General features: G+C 53.7%; 1 protein-coding gene across 1 annotated transcript in view; it reads left to right on the plus strand.

The window, feature by feature from the left end:
• Window positions 1-21,879, plus strand: part of CR1 (complement C3b/C4b receptor 1 (Knops blood group)) — an 80,045-nt gene that overhangs the window by 44,758 nt on the left and 13,408 nt on the right. The window contains exons 38-69 of the mRNA XM_054181602.1: window positions 514-670; window positions 879-1,064; window positions 1,784-1,880; window positions 2,625-2,707; window positions 3,488-3,679; window positions 4,107-4,289; window positions 4,849-5,040; window positions 5,177-5,270; window positions 5,603-5,688; window positions 6,272-6,478; window positions 6,873-6,896; window positions 7,139-7,179; window positions 10,132-10,459; window positions 12,314-12,496; window positions 13,206-13,388; window positions 13,505-13,684; window positions 13,879-14,061; window positions 14,695-14,877; window positions 14,994-15,173; window positions 15,368-15,550; window positions 15,834-16,058; window positions 16,336-16,527; window positions 16,779-16,878; window positions 17,216-17,301; window positions 18,150-18,344; window positions 18,694-18,873; window positions 18,978-19,169; window positions 19,335-19,434; window positions 19,601-19,686; window positions 20,233-20,427; window positions 20,716-20,898; window positions 21,231-21,410. Of these exons, the coding sequence (XP_054037577.1) occupies window positions 514-670; window positions 879-1,064; window positions 1,784-1,880; window positions 2,625-2,707; window positions 3,488-3,679; window positions 4,107-4,289; window positions 4,849-5,040; window positions 5,177-5,270; window positions 5,603-5,688; window positions 6,272-6,478; window positions 6,873-6,896; window positions 7,139-7,179; window positions 10,132-10,459; window positions 12,314-12,496; window positions 13,206-13,388; window positions 13,505-13,684; window positions 13,879-14,061; window positions 14,695-14,877; window positions 14,994-15,173; window positions 15,368-15,550; window positions 15,834-16,058; window positions 16,336-16,527; window positions 16,779-16,878; window positions 17,216-17,301; window positions 18,150-18,344; window positions 18,694-18,873; window positions 18,978-19,169; window positions 19,335-19,434; window positions 19,601-19,686; window positions 20,233-20,427; window positions 20,716-20,898; window positions 21,231-21,410 (5,059 nt within the window). The remainder of the gene's footprint in view (window positions 1-513; window positions 671-878; window positions 1,065-1,783; window positions 1,881-2,624; window positions 2,708-3,487; window positions 3,680-4,106; window positions 4,290-4,848; window positions 5,041-5,176; window positions 5,271-5,602; window positions 5,689-6,271; window positions 6,479-6,872; window positions 6,897-7,138; window positions 7,180-10,131; window positions 10,460-12,313; window positions 12,497-13,205; window positions 13,389-13,504; window positions 13,685-13,878; window positions 14,062-14,694; window positions 14,878-14,993; window positions 15,174-15,367; window positions 15,551-15,833; window positions 16,059-16,335; window positions 16,528-16,778; window positions 16,879-17,215; window positions 17,302-18,149; window positions 18,345-18,693; window positions 18,874-18,977; window positions 19,170-19,334; window positions 19,435-19,600; window positions 19,687-20,232; window positions 20,428-20,715; window positions 20,899-21,230; window positions 21,411-21,879) is intronic.

Genomic DNA, 21,879 nt, shown 5'->3' on the forward strand with positions numbered 1-21,879 from the left:
GCACGCCCCAAACCTCCCCCAGCTGACGCAGAGGGAGGGGTGCAATGAGCAGAAGCCGCGGGCATGGTGCCACCCAGGTGTGGCCGCAGGACAAAGTGCTCTTCGCAGGAAACGTCCTTGACTGGAGGACCAAAGGCAGGGCGATGGCATGGACCAACCACGGCCCGTCGTCCGCCGCCAGGCAAACGCTCCCACGGATAAATCACGCAGGTTGCGGCCCGCGTTACTCACCTCCCGGGGAAACCGGCCGGGCAGGAGCGGCCGGTGGGGAAATACGTGTCAGAGCCCTGACCCCGCGACAGGCGCCCGGCTCTGGCCGTTTCCCGGTTGCGGAGCAGCACCGTTTCGTACCGGAGAGAGGAGAAAGCGGCCGCGCCGTGGGAACGGCCGCGGGGCTCCCGTCCTGCAGCTCCGCGGGGCTCAGCGGAGCCGACACCCCCCTCCCCGCGGATTCCCTCAATAACCGGACGGGGAAAAAACAACCCACCCACGTCGTGCTGCCTCGGTGACTAGAGTCCAGGAACAGCCCGGTGGCCGCCCGCCCCGGAAGGGGCCGAGCCGCTGCTCTGCGCATCCGTCCCCGCGGAGCCGGCAGCCGGAGCGGCACCGGGAGCGGCCATGGGGCTGCGGTGGCTCTGCGCGGTGCTGCTGGCTCTGCCCGGCACCTGGGGTGAGCGGGGCCGCGGGGGGAGAGGGGCTCCGCGGGGGGAGAGGGGCTCCGCGGGGATGGGGCGGCGTGGGGAAGTGGGGCTGGGAGGTGTGGGGAAGGGATAGGGCGAGTCCCCCTCTCTCATCATCTTCTCCCCCTCTCTCATGATCTTCTCCCCCTCTCATCATCTCCTCCCCCCTTTCACCACCCTCCTCCCCCCTGCCCGCAGGTGACTGCCAGCAGCCGCCAAGGTTTGCCTCTGCGGAGCCGGCCGAGGCCCTGAAGGACTCCTACGCCGTGGGGGACAGGGTGAGGTACCGGTGCCGCCCGGGGTACGTGATGGCTGGGGGCATGGCCCCCGTGGTCGTCTGCAAGGATGGCTCCCGCTGGTCACAGAACTCCGACTTCTGCATCGGTGGGTTCCCCAGATCGCAGGCCCCTGGGAATTGGGGGCATCCCCTGCTGCACCCCAGACCCTGCTCCTGGTTCAGCCCCCCTGAGCAGGATGCGCCCCGGGGTTGCTGGTTTTAGGGCGGCTGAGAACAAGCGCTCGGCCTACGGGCCTGCCCGGGGTTCCCCTTTCTGCTTAGGAACGTTAATCTCAGAGACACGTTAATCTCTGCCCTCCTTAACTACTTCACCATCTGGTGGCATCGCGTAAATGCTGTAATATATTCACGCAGAAACAAGGTACAGTGTGGGAAAAGCTGTGCGAGCCTGTTCTCCCCATGTAATGCAGCTGTACTGGCCCCGGGGGGGTGTCGGGGGTGTCAGTGGGTCCCTCCCCGTCCCCTTCTCCTTCCTGCTGTGTCCCTACAGACCAAGACCTCCACCCTGAGCCCGCTGGGCTCTTTATCAGTTTTCTTTCTCAGTAAGTTATAAACTTCGGCTTTTTAATTTTTTCCTTAGCTTTATTTGTGGTTTTATTTACTTTTTATCTCTGTTTTAACTTTCACTTTCTCAGAAGTTAATGTGGAACTTGTCTCTTTTCTGAAAGTGCTGGCCCTTGCTCTTGAGGGAAATTAGATGCCCAATAATGATCAGGAAGTCTGTAATGACACTGAACAGCACTGTCGCATGCATTTCATTATCATGCTGTGAAATAAAGCTAATGCTGATCACTTGCCCTTCCAGGAAAGTCCTGCGGTGAACCAGAAATCCCGAATGGCAAGGTTCACTACACGACCGACCTCCGGTTCGGGGCGACAGTGAACTACACCTGTGACGAGGGGTAAGCGTTGGCCCAGGCTCCTGGTGATTGTCGGAGTTGGGGCTGGGAGATGGCGCCCGTGGGGGACTCGGAGGCATTTAATGTCTAGGGGCCGTTTCCTTGGCAGGCAGAGGCACGGCCGGGGGTGTTTGGAGCGGGGAGCCACGGGCTCAGGCCATCTCCTGCCCTTGCTGTTGAAACAGATTATCTCCCGGGCTTCAGAGCGCCGTCTTTGCAGACTGATTTTCAGCTGCTTTGCAAAGAATTTTGCTCCTTTGGTGTTGGTGCTCATTAGTAATTGAGCGTTTTTGCCATGGGTTTGGCTCTCCGTGTCTCAGCCAAGGGGTCTCGGGCTGTGGCGTCCTGGGAGTGCCGGGAGCGGGGTGACTGAGGGAGCAGCTCAGGTATGTCAGTCACACCTACCTCTCCTCGGAAAATAACCTGCTATTTGGACCGACCACTGCCCAGCCCGGGCCCGAACAGCCTCGGGGTGGGGACGCCGTCCAGCTCGCGCCCCTGTGAGCTCGTACCTGCCCTCTGCAAGTATGAAGTTTCCTCGAACTGCATCGTATATTGCATTTTTTAGGTATTGAGAAAATTGTATTTTATAGGAGGGCTAGCTGTTTTTCCCCTAGGGTTCAGCTCCTCCAGCGAGTACCATTAGAAACTGGACAACTCTCTGAATTTCCCAAGTTGGTGGTTCTTTTGTTTGTTTGTTTTTGTTTTTTGCTTTTTTCAAAGAGATTCAACCTTTTCTTTTCTTAGGTACCGACTAGTTGGGGAGCCAACTTCACAATGTATACTTAAAGGCGATGATGTTTATTGGAATAAAATTCCCCACTGTGACAGTAAGCAGATCTTAAATGTTTTGTGCACATCTCTTTCTCGAAGCTATTACCGTATATCTGGTAGTCTGGGGAATGGCAGGTGGACACTCTCTTCTAGGCACCTAATGCAAATTACGTTAGCCTTTAATGAGACTGACTCCTTCCCTCTCCCCCAAACAAGCGCTCTCGCTGGAGCTGGGAACGAGAATTAAATGCTAAGGAGGATGTTGGCAGCAGTTCTGTCCTCAGATCTGGGAGAAAAGCGGCTCCCGAGGAGTCTAAGAGTTTTGTTGGTGCTATTTGGGCTTTTTTAGCATCCCGTGGGATGGGCCTGACAACCAGCTGCTGATAGTTGAGATGGTTTACTGCCGTAAAAGGCATTCTGGCCTTGGCCTTGTTAGCATAACGAAGGTGGGAAATGCCATCACATCACTGGTGGGTGAAGGTCCCAAACTGCCCGGTGAGACCATGTGTATTGCCTCCAGGGGGCCTCTTCTGCAGTGTCTCCTCTTGGACAATAGATGCTGTTTTGCTGGTTTACCATTTATCCATTTAAAAAAAAACAAACAACCCAAACCTGGAAAACATCCAGAATTTAAAAATGCATTCAAGACTTTAGGTTGAGATGATTGCTTTAGGGCTGCTTCCCAGATTTTTCTTTCGCTTTCATTACATGTTTTGTTTGGGTTGGTCTTTTGTTTGTCTGTGGTTGCTTTTGGGGTTTTTTTTTAGTAGCTAGGCTTTGGTTTCATATTTGATGAAAATGTTCTTGCATTTTCTTGCTGCTGTTTTCCCATGCAGTTATTCCCTGTTCACCCCCTCCTGGGATCAAGAATGGGCAGGTTATGAATGGGCACAATGACTTCGTCTATGGCATGGTTGCAACTTACAGCTGTAACGAGGGTTTTAGTCTTATTGGAGATGATAAAATTCACTGTATGATGAATAATAACCTCGATGGAATATGGAGCGGGCCAGCCCCTGAATGCAAAGGTAAATGCTTTCTTTATCTCCGCGTTCTTTGGACTTTGTTCCTCATCCCTCTCCCGATCTGTACTTTCCCGATGGGCAGCCGAACATGGGAAGGTTGATTTGAGTCTAAAATGATTCCCAGAAAGCTTAATGCAGCGATCTCCCAGGTGGTGGGCAGAGACAGGGCTTGGTGTAATGGACTCTTCAGCCCCCCTGGAAGCCTCCCTCTCCCTGCCCGTGCCCAGGGTGTCCTGCAGATGACACCTGAAGCTCTCCGTGTGCAGTTTCTTAATGCCGTCTGTGTTCACGGAGCGCTCGCACCCCGCTGGGGACCAGCCTCTCATCACGGCAGCTTTCTTTGTAACCTTCTCGCCTAATGCCTCTGGTGTCACTGCACGGCTTTTCCCTCTTGTAATAAATATTCTCGTTGTCTGATCTTCACTTCCAGTGGTCAAATGTGAAAATCCAGACGTGAAAAATGGGAAAAAGGTATCCGGCTTTGGCACTAAGCACACATATAAAGATACAGTGACCTTTGAGTGTAATCCTGGCCACGTGTTGAATGGTAGTAGCGTAGTTACTTGTGAAGCAGACAGTACCTGGAAGCCACCTCTGCCAACATGTGACCCAAGTGAGTACAAATAAATTTAATTCCTTGAGCAATTCTACTGAAGGAGGTCTAAGAGCTCTTGGGCCGATCAGCATCCGAAGCTTGTGCACTGGTAGCCGTGCCGTTGCAGGGCGTGCTGGCTTGGGTCCTCAGCGTGGCAGCCCAGGACGGCTAGATATGTACAGCTGAAGCTATTTATTTGTGAACAATCCAAAAGTGCACTGAAGGGGGAGACAAAACTGCCCTCCCCCACCCCCGAGGGGATTGCTTCACCAGCTTCCAGCCCTGTTGGGGATGTTTGGCTTCTGAGCTGAGCGGAATCGGGGCCCTGCAGGTTGGGTTGGTGGCCAGTGATGGAGCATCTCCGAGGCAGAGGTGGTACCCAACCTCCATCTCTTCTCCGGTTAAGCAAACCGTGATACATGCTTCTGTTTGCTAAATGGGGTGGATGCAAACTGGATCCCAGACACTGACATTCAGACAGGTTAAAACGCTGTGTGGCCCAAAGCATGCGGTTTGCTCGCGTTATTGCAGACCCTTTGGGTCCTCTTCCGTAACTGACCCTGCTTTTGTCTCCAAGTGTTAGCCAGCTGCGGTCCTGCCCCGCGCTTCCCGTTCGCTGAGTTAACGACGGCTGTGGGTGACAGCTCTCCTGCTGGAACTACGCTGAGGTATCAGTGTAAACCGGGCTACACCGCAGCAACGGGGAAGTCCTCTGTTGTCACTTGTCTGAGTACTTCAACTTGGTCTGCAGACCCAGATTTCTGCATACGTGAGTATCTCTGTTCCTCTCCTGCCTTGAGGGGCTGCGCGGGTGGTCTGTACACGCGTGAGATGTTACTCTGGAATTTGGGTCATGCCCATGTCTGGGTTTGAAGTGATTCCCGTGCTGCTTTCTTTTCCTCCAGGACAGCATTGTACTCCTCCCACGATAGAGAACGGGGACGTGGTTGCAGACGAATTCGTGTTTGAGGCAGTTGTGACATTCATCTGTCATTCCGGGTGAGTGGATTCCTGCCGGGACCGACTCGGGGGTCAGGAGACGGGGATCATAGGCAGTAACATCCACCACCCCCGGGTTTCCCAGTGCGATCTCCAGTGAAACCATGTGTTATGTCTCCAGTGAGATGAGCGTGTGGCGACACGCGTGGGCTCAGTAATGCAGCGAACTGCTTCGGTTCGGCTCTTATTAGTGCCCTTATTTAGTGGCTTTGATGTGGCCAGACGCCGTTTCATAGCGGGGACGACTTCTACTTGTGTGCGGTGGTGGGGGGAGGGAAGAACCCTTTCTGGGTTGTCTTTTGGAAAGTACTAAACAACTTCTCTTTCTTTAGGTATGAATTAAAGGGTTCGTCTTCTGCCAAATGTGTGGTGTCAGGAAATGGAGTCGATTGGGATACAGCAGCTCCATACTGTAAAAGTAAGAGGGAAAATCTCTGCGCAGAGCCATTAAGATAACGGCCTGGTGGGCTCAGGCTGCTCTTACTCGCGTATCTTAATTCAATCAACTGTAAAATTCGTTATTTCAATACCGACTCATGCTGTGAGGCTGTAGGCATGATATTCTCATACAATTCAGAAATTATGCTGAGAAAGTGGAAGAAGCAAGGGAAGAGTAGAAATTACAGGGGAAAAAAAAAACCAGTCACAGGAGGAAAGCTTTTTGGTTTGTTTTTTTTTTTTTGCAGTTACCAGTGAAAGATGGTCCTCTCAGTTTAGTATAATGCTGAAAGCTGGTGTAATGAAGTCAGTGTATAGTGTTATGTGAAGCTAGAAATGGCTGAAACATTTCTTCTAGCCTGATCAGGCACTTTGGTGGGTGAGATGCTGGAGTTGTGGCTAACGGGCAGTACCTGAGGTCCAGTACTGAGCAAGAGAGCTCTAAGGATTTTCCGTTGCTGGTAGAGGCGTGGGGTTTGGCTGTACCTCCCCCTCCCCGTACACCCGTTCACCTTTTCAGCTGGGAGAAGCCCTCAGCCGCTCCTGCTGTGTTCCTCCTGCAGAACGGCTCCCAGAGGGTGTCTGTGAAGAGCCCCCCACGATTGACAATGGGATGCACAACGGCACCAAGGGTACCGGCTTTGTCTACGGCTCCGTTGTGGCTTATAAATGCAAGGATGGCTTCACCCTTGCTGGAGCCGCCTTTCTTCAGTGTACGGCAGGAGAACAGTCCCAGGGAGTCTGGAGCAAGCCTGCTCCTGAATGCAGAGGTGACTCTCTCCTGTCTCTGTCCTGCTGCTTCCTCTCTGTCTTCAAAATACCTATTTTTTCCTTCCTCTATGAATCCTCAAATGAGATAATTCTGCTAAGGAATAAGCCGTTCATGCTTCCTGGAACAGCTTCAGTTAAAATCTAGTGCCAAAAGAGCATCATTAGGTTGCGGCACAGACTCGCGGGCGGGTGGAAATGTATCCTGGTAAATACAGCTGGGCTTTAACAGGGAAACCTCCGTGGAGTTGGGCTGAGCAGGGATCCCGCTCTGTGTGTTGCCGGAATTGTCTTTCCGTGCTCATCGGCTCGGAGCTGAGGTGCTGCGTGTTGTGTAGTTCGATGAATTACCGTGCCGAGTGCCCAGTTTCACGTTTTTCCTCACTTCCTTTCCAGGTGGAGCGAACATCATCATTGTGGGTAAGTGACACGTATTCCTGAACCCCGGTACCGCTCTCTTGTCTATCTTTATGTTATTGTCTTCCGTGTGTTCCGCTTGAAATAAGCTTAAAAACCTTCCACCACAGTCTGTTGTCAGATTTATATTTCTGTTGCTTTAAGATTATGCTGTGAAAAGGGGGGGTGGGGGCGGTAAAGGGGACCAGGGAGGGAGAGGATGTTGTTTGGAGTGAAGACTTCAGCTTCATATTTGTCTCTTGTAGGAATCTTCCCCCTCCTCCTGGCGATGCTGGTTATGAACATCTAAGTTAGCGAACGGGCACAGCGGGGAGGCACCTGTAGACATGTTGGATTTGATCACGCTGATCCCAGTGCTCTGCTTTTTCCCCTCTTGTGAAATTGGCCGTGAAAGCAGCAACCCACCCACCTCGGATGACAAAGCGCTCGCGCTTCGAGCTGCGCCTTGCCTTGGACACAGCGGCCCGTGCACGGGGCTGGGCGGCTCTCGGCCGCCCGGGGGAGGATGCTCTTCAGAAACCAAGTGCTGTTATCCCCGTGTTAAGTCCCAACGATGCCGAAGACCTTCGCGCTGCAATAGAGCACGCTCCAGAAAATCCTGCGCTTTAGGTACCTCCGCACGCTCAGCTTCTCTGCCCCACTAAGGTCGTGTTCTGCCTGGTCCTGAGCAGGATTCAGGGGTTTCTTAAGTGTCCTGAGGTGGAAAGCGCTGCCCCTGCCAACGGGATTAACGGTGAATGTCTTTGTGTGAGTGATATTCACTCAAAACAATTAAGTTTGGTACAAATAGGATGCATAAGTTGGGTATTGTCTGTGGGTACTGAAAGCGTTGAAAACGTTCCTGTAAAAGCGCAGTTGTAGCCGTTACTTCAAGGCAAGTCTGAGCTGTTGTGCACACAGCAATCCTCACACACCAGTAATTTTTACCAGAGAGAAAAAAATTTAAACGCCTTATTTTGAAGAACTACCGATCTGATTCATCCTGTGTGTGCTAAAAGGTGTTTTGAAGTTCAGCTGAAGGTCTCTGCCCTGGCAGCATCTTTTTCTCCGGATGCCTTGCGGAAACACCCTTCCCGTGACTCAACGCTTCTCAGGAAGCGCTGCAGCTCTCCGTGGGCTGCCAGCCCCGGCAGGAGCCCAGCTGGTGGGCGCTCGGGGGCAGCGGAGCTCGACCGCGGGCAGGTGGTGTCCGGGACGAATGCGGAACTTGCAGGTGTCTCGGCAGATGCCACCAAACCTCAAAAAGTTGCTGCATGGGAACCTTCTCACTTCTCTGCTTGAATGCTGCCTGCCCGGGGCAACCCTGATGCAGGGAATCGCTGCGTGAATTTGCACTTAAAAGGCTTTTTCGGGTGGTGCCGTGCACCCCCACGGCGAGTCTGCTTCGGCCGGGTCCCTGCTCAGCTCCGGGACATCGCGGGGCTGCTGTGATGCTGGGGAGAAAAAGTGGGTTTTTGGCCACTGGTGCCCTGATGCTGCACCCAAAGTAGATGCAGACGCACATCAAGCCTTAATTTACTCCTCCGTGGGGGACAGGACACAAACCCCACATCTTTTGTGCACTTTTTCATCCTGTCTAACCTCTCATGGCTGCGGTGAGGACGGTTTGCGAGGGAGGAGAGGGGTGAGTGAGGCGGCGTTGACGTCCCCAGCTCGAGTTGGCCTTAGCAGTGCCACGAGGACAGCTCGGGTGGTGGGGCCTCACTCGCCTTGTCTAAACCAAAGACACGGGGAAAAATGCCCTTGGTTGGTTTGGCTGATAGAAAGCCCAGTTGTGGTGTTGGTGTCCTCTCTTGGCTCTAACTCAGCATCGCTGTGTTGTTTAATAAGCTAAAGAGGTATGTAGCATCTCGTAAAATGGAGTAAAGATGTGAAGGTTTCCTGGGAATCCTATTTATAAGGGAAACAAAACTGTGATTGGATTTAAACTTGTATTCAGCTGGCGCCTGAATCCAGCTTGAGACAGTAGGACTTTTAGCTGCTGGTGAAGCAAGATTTTGAGGTTCGGAGTTTTGGCTGACGCAGAGGTAAATGACCTGCCTGAGCTTCTCATGACGCCCAGTTGGGAACGGGAAGTATTCGAAAAGTGTCTACGACAAACTTCTTGTTTCTGTGTTTTCTCCAGTGCTTTCCTGCTAAGCAGGAACACGCATCTAATTAGAGGGGAAAACCGCAAATAGACACTTCCATCAACACATTAGTCTTGTTTCAAACAGACCCGCAAAGTTCTCCCTTCCCAGCAGAGCACTCTCCTCACTCGGGCAGCTGTCACTTGGGCACTGCCAGATACCCTTTTCGGAAGCCAGTCTTGCAGAACAAGCACTTGCAGATTGTTGGTTATTTTTATATATGTTTTACCGTAAGCTATGCGAGTGCGTAGATGAAAAAAAACACGAAGGTAGAGCTTCGTAGCTTGGCGGTGTGGTTTGTTATTTAAATCCCAGCACAATTGGTCCTACCCCATAGTCCAGAGTGGTTTTTCCAAATGATTTAACACCCGATTTAGGGGATCAGCTTGAAATGATCTCTCCCCAACCCAGTGGAAGGAATTATGAATGCTGCAATGCTGTGACATAGTTTATGGGTACGGTCGCCAAAATTTACTGTTGAAGAGAGCTTATCTACTGTGTTTGTAATTGCGTTGTACGTAATTTTACTTTCTAATCTGAGTGTAAACAGCCAAGTGCAATTCTGAAGTATAAATGTTGGGTACATAAATATTGGAAGCTCTCTGTCAATAAAAGGGGTAAAAGAGACTTGTGTGACGCACGTCTTGCTGCTTGTTTTAGGCTCAGAAAGCATCCTCTGCTGTGCCGCGTGGGGAGCTGGAGGCTGCTGCGGCTGCACCTACGTCAAAAAGTCCTGTCTGTGGGTTCTTATTCCCCCAGCCGGCGGCAAGGGGTGAGGCCGGCCTGGATGGGTGCTGGAGCGGTCGGGTCGGGAGGGTCGGGGTCTGCGGCTGCGGGGCGGTGTGTGGGGCTGGGCTGCGCCCACGGCCCCGAGGGACAGACGTGTCCCCAGCTGCCGCCAGTCCCACGTGTGCGGGAGGAGGGAATGCCCCGCTCTGCCCTTCCCGTACCCGGGCAGGCGAGCTGGCTCGCGGGAAGAGCTGCTGTCACCGCCTGGGGACGTGGGGCAGAGCCCAGGCTGCTTCTGACCGAGGATGCTCTCCACCGAGGGCACAGTTTGACTAATGGCGCCTCTGTGTTTGTGCCCTCCCCTCTTCCACGGATGCCAGTGGGTCCCAGGGGCCCGGCCTCCCCTGCACCGGGAGCCAAAAGTAGCAGCAGAAGCATCATGTGGGACCTGCAGCCTCCTGGGGGTGGTGGCTGCGCCCGCCCTGCGCTGGGGACCCCACAGGTTCCTGTCCCGTGGCCCCGGGAAGCCCCGCAGCTGCGGCTCCTTCCGCGTGCGGGGGGCAACGGGGGGAACTGGGGTGCCCATATCTTCCCGCAGCTCCCTGGCAGCCCCAGTCTGCGCCGGGGACTGGAGCATGGTGCTCGCCTTCGCCCTCCGCCTCCTGGGCAGCTCGGCTTTCCTCTTGGCCACCGCAGCTGGGGCTCGAGGTAAGGGAGACCGTCCGGTCTGCGCCTCTGGGGCCTTCCTCCCACGGCCCTCCTCCTCCTCCTCCTTGCTGATCCTCTCCTCTCCTCGCTGATCCTTTTGCTTTTCCCTGCGGGGGCAGATAGGAGCCCTGTGCTGGTCCCAGGTGGACCCTGACATCACAGAGCCTCTGAGCTCCTGCGCTAATGAACAAGACCCTCTGGGATAGCACCGGGGCCACCCCCTGCCCTTCAGCAGCCAGGAGAAAGGGAGTTACAGCCTCGCCACGGGAGGTTATGGAGAGTCTTTCACAACCTGCCCAGCTTCTCGTAACAAGGGGCTCGACCTATGTGAACTGCCAAAGTAACGCCGGTTACGGGTACAGCATCTTAAAGCAGTAAGACGAGGAGCCCGTTCCAATAACAGATTGCATTTGAGCTCTGTCAAGTTGAAACTTGCTGTGATAAATAGAAATGCATTGGGATGAGGCAGGAGAGTAAAATAACAAACAAGACGTGTTCAGTCTGAAAGCCCAGAGGGCATGAAAGCCTGGCAGGCAGCCCGAGGTGCCCTTTTGTTTGGGACCGGGTAGCCTAAACCCACAGAAACTCGGCTCCGTCTCTGCGTATGGTTTTGTTCAACCCTCTCCGTCTTGCCAGCGTAGGTGCTGCAGCCTGGCTGCCCCGGCAAGGTTTGAGGTGTGTTTTGGTACTGTGTGGAGAAGACTTCTGCCTGTGTCCTCCATCGTGTTAATTGTTCACTGGCATCTTAAGGGAGCAAAGGCTGATCCTTCTGCCTTAGCTGGCTGCGGGGGCTCAGTGGCAGGCTGGGGGCCGAGCATCAGTCACTGCAAAGGGTTGGGCTATGGGGTTTTAAAAAAAAAAAAAAAAAAAAAAAATCATGAAGGTAACACTTTGCAAAAAGGTTAAGTCCTACTTTCTTCTGTTATACTTGGTTTTCCATGTGTTCAGCTGCTGTGCGTGCATTCGGTTCGCCAGCCTTGTGGCAGTACCTGCTGTTGCTCGCGTGTGCTGCGTGGTGCCGCAGAGCTGCCGTTGCCAGCAAAGCCAAACCTCGGGGCTGCGCCGACAGGTGCAGCGGGGACAGGCTGCACCTCGACAGCTCAGAGGAACAGAGCTGTGGCCCTTTATTCAGTAACCTAAAGGATATTACCAGCAAAAGGCCTTTTACCTTCTTTCTACATTCCCGTATCTAGTGCAAATATTTGCCTAGTGAGCAAAAAGCTATTTCTTCGCGGTTTTGATTCTGGCCATCTGCCTGCCCGCCCGCCTCTCTGCATGTCTGCCTCCCGTCTCTTTCTCTCTCTGAGGGTTCAATGCAAACAGCCCCCAGGTACCCCTGGACACGCACCAGCAGGTTCCCAGCCGGGTCCCTTGTAAGGTGCAGCGGAGGTTTTGTCCTCGCTGGCGCGGGTCCATCCCCCACCGTCACAGCGGTGCCACGGGCAGTGTGGCACGGCACCCCCTGCCCGGCTCTCTCACCCGGCTGCGTCCCCCACAGCACAGAGCCCTGCACCGCAGTCGGTCCTGGAGGGTCCTGCCCATGTTTCCCTGGTTGGATGGCCCCAGGGGACGTGCTCCCCAGCCCGGGGGTCAGAACCATGCAGAAAGGCCGTGAAAGGCTCTTGACCACACCACATGAAATCCTGGACCCCCAGTTCTTGCCGGCCAAGGGAGCAGCGGGGTCCGCTGGCAGCGCGGGGGGGAGTCCTGCAGCCCCAGGGGCGCCCACCCCAGCTGCACCCTCCACCGCATCCCATTGCTCAGGGATCAACGGGCTGCGTGGACACCATCACGGGCAGGAACAGCTTGAGAGCTGTGAAGGTGAGCAAGGTTTTACTTCTCCCCCTTTTCCAGATGCCCTATGCCCGTTCCCACACATCCAGCATGGGAAGAGAGTGCCCGCTGCTCACAATTCCTACAGGATCGGGGACACCGTGAGCTTCGTGTGCAACGCAGGGTACACCTTGCAGGGCTCCCGCACGAGCACGTGCCGAGCTGACTTCAGATGGAGCCCACCTCTGCCACAGTGCAAAAAGGGCAAGTGTCCCAGCGTGCGGTGACAGCCGCGGGGGAAAGCTCCCTCCCGCGTCCTCCCAAATTCGGTGGGAAAGCAAAGCCGGGCTGCATCTGCCCTTCCCGCTTCTCTTCCCAAACCAAAGTGCTGCCACCTTGGCTCTCAGAGAGGCAAGAACAGCGCAGAAGAAAGGAGCTGGGGTGGGAGACGGGGCTGGCCTCAGCCTGCCCTGTCTTGGGCTGCGAGAGGGATGGGGAGATGTTAACGCTGGGGCCGAGCTGCTGCGTCACAGGGGGCTGTGACCTCCCCAGACGCTCAGGAGCCCTGGGCCAGCTGCGGGGATGGCAGGATCTGCTGCCCCATGGGGATTTCTGTGACTCTGCTTCTGGTCAGATGTGGGATGTTTTCACCTTCCTCCTGGAACGGGAAGTAATCACAACTTCTCACTTCTTTTCCTGCTTCCTTGTCCACGTGCATCTTCTGCCAAATCCCATGATCTGCCTGTCAGTTCTCCTCTTGGGACTGTCCTTATCATTAGCAATTGCCTCCAACTGCCGTGCGATTGTAATCTTGGTGCTGCTGTACCTCTTGTTAACTAATACTTTGGCAGAGCAAGTGGAAAAAAGGCTGAGCAGAATTCAGGATATTACCCTGATATTAACCCAAACGGCTCTAGTAGCACAAAAAATGGCACCCAGCTGACCCAAAGGGCAATTTCTTTTCCCTCTCCAGAGGTGATGTGTCCTCGGCCACCAAACATCGCCAACGGGCTGCACAGCGAGCAGTCCCTGAGCAAGTTTGCCCGGGGAACAGTCGTGTACTACAGCTGCAAGAACGGCTACAAGCTGGTCGGGAACGTGACCATCAGCTGCACGGAGAGCGGGCTGTGGAGCCGGCCCCTGCCCCGCTGCGAAGGTGGGTGGCTGTGGCACCGCTGGGTGTGGGGCTGGCAGAAAGGATGCCGCGTGTCCTGGCTGGAGGATCTGGCCCGTGCATGGAAGTTTAAAGGATGCTCTCCATGTTCCCTGCAGCAATCGGATGTGAGATACCCGAGGTGCGGAACGGGAAGGTCTACAACCCTCAGAGCACCTACAAAGCTGGAGAGACCCTTCACTTTGACTGTGACGCCGGGTACGCCACAGACGACAGCTACGAGACTCGCTGCCAGCCGGGGGGAGCCTGGGACCCGCCGGTGCCCATCTGCGAGAGGGGTGAGTGCGGTGCCCGCTGCTTCCCGGAGGGCAGCCCTGCCCAGAGGGTGCTCCCTGCAGGCAGGAACGGCGTCTGTGGGGGAGGGAGCCCTTCCCGCCATGGGCTTTAACACATCAACGCAGCTCCACGCCGACTCCTGGCCCCTTGCACCCCGTTCTCTCACTGACTTAGACTTTCTGTCTCCATCCTGCAGTCCGACCGTGCCCCATGCCTCCAGCGATCACTAATGGATATCACAACGGTCAGGGCAAAGCAGTTTTTTCCATGGGAATGTCTGTAAAATACAGCTGCGATCCCGGCTACTACCTGGTTGGAAATGCCGTTGTGTTTTGCAGAGTGTCTGGGAACTGGAGCCGCCCCGGCCCTCGCTGTGAAGGTGGGTCTGTGCTCCGTCCCCGCAGGCGAGAGGCTCGTGGTGTGTCTCTGGGACAGGGGAGACCCTGACCATTGTCACTGAACCCTTCAGTGAGGGATTAAATTATCCTTTAATGAAGTATGCAGTTTTATAATAGGTAAAGAATGAGCTTACATCTATGAATCTGGAGCTAGGTATTTCTATACCTGTGGCTGCACGTGCAGCGCTGAGGCTGGGCGCTGGTGACCCTCCAGTGTCTGTCCAGGAGCTGGCATGTCACTTAACGTGAGGCCAAGTGCACAGGGGTCTCCAGAGCCACTGTCCTCCTCCTGGTGCTCCAGTGGCAGCACAGACAGCTGGCCAGTGACGGGGCTGGGGACCAGGCAGGGACATGGGGTCTGATACAGCCTGCAGGGCCAGACCGGACGGATTTTTATGAATTGAGTCAACCTTCTTTGTCCAGAAAATTTAGAGGAAAGATGGGGCATCCAAAGGCTGGCTGTCAGGACAGCCCCAGCAGTGCCTGGGGTGCAAGCCCTCTGCCCTCCCCCTTTGCCTCCCCCCATGTCTGACATGGAGGCGGTTTGAGATGAGCTGTCTCTCAGGCATCACCTCTCCCAGACGCTCTCATGGGCTTTTTCCCTCCCTCTCCAGAGGTGATGTGTCCTCGGCCACCAAACATCGCCAACGGGCTGCACAGCGAGCAGTCCCTGAGCAAGTTTGCCCGGGGAACAGTCGTGTACTACAGCTGCAAGAACGGCTACAAGCTGGTCGGGAACGTGACCATCAGCTGCACGGAGAGCGGGCTGTGGAGCCGGCCCCTGCCCCGCTGCGAAGGTGGGTGGCTGTGGCACCGCTGGGTGTGGGGCTGGCAGAAAGGATGCCGCGTGTCCTGGCTGGAGGATCTGGCCCGTGCATGGAAGTTTAAAGGATGCTCTCCATGTTCCCTGCAGCAATCGGATGTGAGATACCCGAGGTGCGGAACGGGAAGGTCTACAACCCTCAGAGCACCTACAAAGCTGGAGAGACCCTTCACTTTGACTGTGACGCCGGGTACGCCACAGACGACAGCTACGAGACTCGGTGCCAGCCGGGGGGAGCCTGGGACCCGCCGGTGCCCATCTGCGAGAGGGGTGAGTGCGGTGCCCGCTGCTTCCCGGAGGGCAGCCCTGCCCAGAGGGTGCTCCCTGCAGACAGGAACGGCGTCTGCGGGGGAGGGAGCCCTTCCCGCCATGGGCTTTAACACATCAACGCAGCTCCACGCCGACTCCTGGCCCCTTGCACCCCGTTCTCTCACTGACTTAGACTTTCTGTCTCCATCCTGCAGTCCGACCGTGCCCCATGCCTCCAGCGATCACTAATGGATATCACAACGGTCAGGGCAAAGCATTTTTTACCCTGGGAATGTTTGTAACATACAGCTGCGATCCCGGCTACTACCTGGTTGGAAATGCCGTTGTGTTTTGCAGAGTGTCTGGGAACTGGAGCCGCCCCGGCGCTCGCTGTGAAGGTGGGTCTGTGCTCCGTCCCCGCGGGCGAGAGGCTCGTGGTGTGTCTCTGGGACAGGGGAGAACCTGACCATTGCAATCACATCCTCAGAGAAGGCTAATCCCATGTAAAGCGTTGCATGGTACAAATTAATTTCAAGCCCTTCTATTGGGAAGGTGGGTCTGGGGAGGTTTATGTAGATGTCACACGGATTTTGTTGTTGCAGTATTAACAGCCTGTGGCCTTTTTGTTTTGTTTTGTTCCAACTCCTTTTGCACATCGCTTTGGCACGCCATCATTTCCAGAGATCGTCTGCATGAACCCAGATATAGAGAACGGAAGGCTAATTGATGGTCAAGGACTTATCTCCACACCTGGGCAAAAGGTGACATTTCAGTGTCACGATGGTTACAGACTGCAAGGCAGTGCTAAAGTCCTCTGCCAGGAGGACGGCAACTGGTACCCCTCTGTTCCCGTCTGCGACAGACTCTACCCTTACCAGGAGTTCTCAAACAGGCCTAAGACCACAGGTAAACGGTGACATAGCTGCCATGGGTACCTATGTCCCCCTAACCCCAGTAAAAAAGTGTGGTTAAACCCAGTGAGTGGAAGGTTTAAGTGTATCCTGGGAATAAGAACCTGATCCTCTGGAATCCTTTGGGAAAATATGTTGTATTTGCTTAATGATGGCTATATTCAAAATAAACTATTTTGCAAGGCAAACCAAACACCTTTCCTTGTAACAGTGTTCTTTCTGCGCTTGTACCTGTCCTGCCTGATTCTCGTGTCTGTTTTCTTTCTCAATAGGTGGTTGTGGTGCTCCTACAAGGTTACACTTTGCTGAGCTAAGTGAGGAGCATAAAAATGAGCTTGAGTTTTCTGTTGGGAAGACTGTGAAATACACTTGCCGACCTGGATACTCTAAACACCCAGGAATGTCACCTACTATTACATGCCTTGAGAGCGGAGTGTGGTCAGAAGCACTAGAATTCTGTAAAAGTGAATAGCTCCTTGATTTGGTGTCCGTTGTTCAAGAAGGAATAGGTGCTGGGTTCTGTCCATGCTGCAAAAACCTTAACGTTATTCTGGTGTTCAAATAGTATGTGACTAGTAAAGCCATGTAACCTTATGCTGTTCGAAACCCGTTTTGGGGGTAACTGGAAATGGGGATGGATTACTGGAGTAATAGTTGCATCTGTTGTACAGTGGTACAGGCAGAACCCTAAAACGAGGGTTTTTTCCTTCCCCAGGGAAAAAATGCAGTCATCCTGGTGAGCCTGTGAATGGGAAAATTATTTCCCTAACAGATCTCCTGTTTGGGTCAACAGTGGTCTACAGCTGTGAAGAGGGGTAAGTCCTGGGTTTGGCTACTGCTTAGCAGAGCAAGGAGGGATCTGTTAGGTAAGTCTCCCTTTTTGCTTCCTATTCATTCACTCCCAATAAATGGATTCTCTGCAGAGGCCGCTATGTAGAGTTCTGTACCTATATAACGCATAAGGTGCTCCCTACCTTATGTGTACGTGTACATCCCGTGAAATTGGTCAGGCAGAGCTAGGAAGGGAACTTCTCCTTCAGGGCCACAGCTTTGCTGCCAGCAGGGCCGATGGCGCCGTCCCAGGCGCTCAGGAGGAGGTGGGAACTCAAACTGACATGACTTGGGCTGAACGCTCAATCCTTTTAACACCAGGCACAGGTTAATTGGACAATCCAGCAGGCGGTGTGAGATTTCTGGTGGACGCGTTGCATGGAGTGGCGACATTCCCACTTGTCAGCGTAAGTAGCTTACCGCTCCGGGGCTCTGCATGGATTCGGTAAATACTTTCCAGCAGAAACTGCCAAATCTTTCCAATCAAAGCTTTCACGGGGGAATTTCTCTGCTCTGTGGGCATGAAAAATATCATAAGGTTTTGATGTCATAGGAAAGTGTTTTGGGAAAAGGTACAAGATCTCAAAGCAATGATTATAGAAAGCAAAGATTACAGAAAGCAAAGTCTCAGCTGGAGCTTTTATCAGCAGTACATGGGTACCCTCTCTCTGACTAACATCACAAGCCCATTAGAAAAGAGGAAAGAAAAATACTATCTTCACCTTAAGGGCTGTTGTTGTTAGACACCAAGAGACCCAGGCACTGTTACGTACCCAAAGAGCTGCCGTGCCGCACCTCAGCAATTGCACCTGGGTGTTTCTCTGCTGACTGAGTATTGTCGCTGACTGGGTGACAGTTTCACATGAAGAAAGGAACATTTACTGGTACATTCTGGGATTTTAAAACATTCTACACATTCTCCAGGTACACATTAACCTAAGGTGACATTCAAATTTCTGCCTGTGCGTGCCTTTGCACTGTGTGCAGCCGAAAAATCGGGATTTTACACAGGTGATACAAAATAAATATTTGGGTTTTTATTTCTTAAACAGCAGAAAAGATAAAGCATGTAGGTGTTTCCTCCACAGAGGTTTGTCTTACTGGTCTGTTTTCTAACTGTCATAGAAATAGCTGGCCAGGGAGAAGGGATCCAGTTGCCTCAGCTAGGAGGTCACTTCATTGCAGTTACTCCATCTCGAGGACAAGTGTTTGGTGCTGCTCTTGAATTTAGAAGCCCTGTTCTGCACCTCTGCAGGTATCCCTTGTGAGCCGCCTCCGGACATTCCCAATGGGAAGCACACGGGCAGGCTGCTGGATGAATTCCACTTCGGCACATCCATAACGTACACTTGTGACCCCGGGTACCCGCTGCACGGAGAGCCCTCCATCTACTGCACCAGCCGGGACGGGAAAAACGGCGTGTGGAGCGGGCCCCCGCCGCGGTGCGGAGGTAGGGCTGGGTGTGCGGGGGCAAACACCGGGGTGCAATCCTCCCACCCTACTGCTTCACATTCGGAAAGACTGGGAAACCTCCAGACAATTGCACCCCGTGCCCGAGTGCCGGTTTGCAGGGGCTGTTTGTACCAGCCCACTGCCTCCAGCATCCCCAGCCCCACCTTTCAGCTTGGCTCTCTCCCCTCCACACTTGACATCATTGGATGCGGGCAGTGCGTCATCTATGGGAAAATTATTTTCAGACTTGCGTCTTAAAAGGGATTGCAACCCTAAGTGGCTTCGCAGCGGCACAGCCCTGCACGCTGCGTAAGTGCCTGTTTTGAGGACCTGCATTTCTATTCCAGAGGCAAGATGTCCTGTCCCACGGGTCCAGAATGGGAGAATAGTGTCTCCTAGGACAACCTACAGACACAAGGACACTGTCACCTTTGAGTGCGAGCCAGGCTACGTTCTACATGGGCACAGAGTGGTACAATGCCAACTCAATAACACCTGGGAGCCACCCGTGCCGGTCTGCGAGCAGGGCAAGTGTTCAAACAGTGCTCTGAATGTTCACTCCCCCCTGCTCCCCCAAACCTGCTTTTTCCTGACTCTTTTGACAACTGGGCTGGCTTCTCTTTCTTGGCAGCTGGCTGCAACGCACCCACCAGCCTGGCGTTTGCTGAGCTGAAGGAGCCGTACAGGAACCTGACCGTCTTTCCCGTGGGGAGGACGGTGGAATACATGTGCCGGCCCGGGTACACCCAGCACCTGGGGATGCCACCGGCCATCACTTGCCTCGGGAATCGGACGTGGTCTGTAGCATTGGAGTTCTGTAAAAGTACGTCCTGACAGTGCTGAAAAACCTAAAGTGTCAGGCTCGGCTGGATTTTCACATTTTTCAAGCTTTATGGGTTTCTTTACGCAGTCCACTCTCTGTGTCAGCATCCCTGGGCGGGATGCGGGTGAGCAGCTGAGGGTAATGGTGGCTCACGTTCCCTTCCAGGAAAACAATGTGCTAACCCAGGGGATCCGGAGAATGGCAGAGCTCTTGTCCTCACAGACCTCCTCTTCGGGTCCAAAGTGAATTACACTTGTGAGACGGGGTGAGTCTTGGGACTAGCTGAGTTCAGCTGAGAGCAAAGCAGGTTTTCAGCTTTACATGAAGGAACCGAGTTCCCCAGTCACAAGTCGTGGCTGCCACTTACAAGGGTTGTAAAGAAATCTCAAGTCTCTTAATGTAAATTAATAAATCCTTCTGTGTGACTCCAGGTACAAGTTGGTTGGAGGCTCCCAGAGAACATGCGAGGTCTCTGGCACACATGTCTCGTGGAGTGGGGATGCTCCTGTCTGCCAGCGTAAGTAGGCCACAACAAAAGGTCCTTGGAGATGGCTTGCAAGAGAAAGTGGCACATCTTTGAAGACAAAGATTTTTATTGCCAAAGATTTCTCAAGTCACTGTATGTGTAAAACCTTCCATTTTTCTTTTAATTTTGTTTTGTTTACAATGTTTCTGAAAATTATTCCAAAGGTCTTTTATTTATCCAAACTGGGAAAACCATTAATATTTTAAACTCTGTATTACTGGGGTGAGTATTTCTCACTCATCTCTCTCTGCATGTGTCACCAATGGTTATGAAAAGGGAGGTAAGAATTGTCCCACCACCTCCAGACAAGGAGAGCAAGGAAGTCACTCACAGGAGGGTGCAGGTTTTCCTTTCCACATGTGATTTTTTCCATAAAAGGTTTGTCTCTGGATAATTTGGGTCATTGTAGCCAGAGAGCATCACTGCTGAGATGGGTCCATCCCCGTCAGTTCCCTTCCTGGGAACCGTGTGTGTCCTGCAGACCCCGGGTGCTGCTGCAAAGCACTGATGCTAAAACCACCTCGTACGTGCCCACAGGTATCGTCTGCGATCCGCCTCCAGACATCCCCCACGGGAGACACAGCGGGCACTCGACGGACACCTTCTCCTACGCGGACGTGGTCACCTACACCTGCAACCCTGGCCACCCGCTGGCTGGAGAGCCCTCCATCTTCTGCACCACGGTGGACGGGGAGCACGGAGTGTGGAGCGGGCCGCCGCCGCGGTGCGGAGGTAGGGCTCTGTGGTGTGGGGTGTCCGTGTCCATCCCCATGGTGCGGAGGTAGGGCTCTGCGGTGTCTGTCCCCGCCGGCGAGGCTGGCTGTGAGTGGCAGAAGGAATGACAACGGCTGCAGTGGGGACTGCACCTGCATAGGAAGACAGCTAATATGACAGATATTTATTCAAAGGGGTTAATGGAACTAATTATCTTCCTCCTATGTTTTTTGAAGGTTGGATTTTTTAAAATTTTTTCTCTTGCTCTGTCCATATTTCTTATCTGTCTTTCCTTTTCTGTTGCAGAGGTGAAGTGTCTTCCCCCTCCAGGCATCGCCAACGGGAACCACAGTGGCCAGCCCTCGGCCACCTTCCTCCTGGGCTCGGCTGTGTGGTACAGCTGCAGGGACGGCTACTCCCTTGTCGGGAACGCCTCCATTAGCTGCACCGCCGCCGGAACGTGGAGCCGTCCCCGACCCCGATGTGAAGGTGTGTTTGTGTTGGCTTCTTTTACCTTTCCCTGGGCACTTTCTTCCTTCTTGGCTCTCGGTCTGATCTCCAGTGAGAGGTAGAGACCAAAGGTCCCATGGGCAGGAGGAGCTCCACGTGCCTCTGTGGATTTCCCTTTCTGTCCCCCAGTAAGGACAGACTCTCAGGAGCAGTAAAATAATGATATTTTGTGTAAGAATAAGAGTCAATAACGTTGATGTGCCGATGACGGTGATGGCCAGGTTCCGCAGCAGGTCCTGCCCCTGGTCAGTGCCGCTCCGCACCAGGCTGGGCATCACGTCTCAGCAGCGCCTTGTGCTCTTCACTTCCAGCAACTGGCTGCAAGAGACCAGAGATCGAGAACGGGAGAACGACTGGGCTGGAGACCGTGTACAAACTCACAGACACCATTGTCTTTGAATGTGATTTTGGTTACGCCTTGAAGGGCTCTCAAGAGTCTCAGTGCCAGTTTGGGGGCACATGGGACCCTCCTGTCCCCATCTGTGAAAAGAGTAAGTGCCGATGAGGCGGTGGGTAGTAGCTGATTTCTTCTGACCCACTGTGAGGGCACCTGGCAGGGGGCAACCACCTCACCTTGGAGGTAAAGGGGCCACTGGTCAGGATGGGAAAGGAAAAACATGCGAATGTCCTCCCATCTTCATAATCCCCAATCAGACCCCTGTTACGTAGGGTTTTCATCTCCTTAAATAAATCCAGAGGGAGAGAGCCAGGCTGGTGTCTGATCTTGTACACAGCCACAGAAAGCCCAGAGCAAGCTGTTAGGGCCACAGGTGAAAAATAGCCACTGCAAATGCCTAAATACTGAGAAGAGACCATTCTCGATGTCAATAAGCTCAAAAAAAACATAAAGGCTGGAAGATAGGTGAGGGTAGGATGGAAACATAATGCATACATTGCCATCCCTAGCTATTTGGGAAAAGTTAATGGGAAAGCGAGAAGTGAAAAGGCTGCCTAACCCTA

The sequence above is a fragment of the Rissa tridactyla genome, chromosome 21 (genome assembly GCF_028500815.1).
Source record: "Rissa tridactyla isolate bRisTri1 chromosome 21, bRisTri1.patW.cur.20221130, whole genome shotgun sequence".
NCBI classification, from domain to species: domain Eukaryota; kingdom Metazoa; phylum Chordata; class Aves; order Charadriiformes; family Laridae; genus Rissa; species Rissa tridactyla.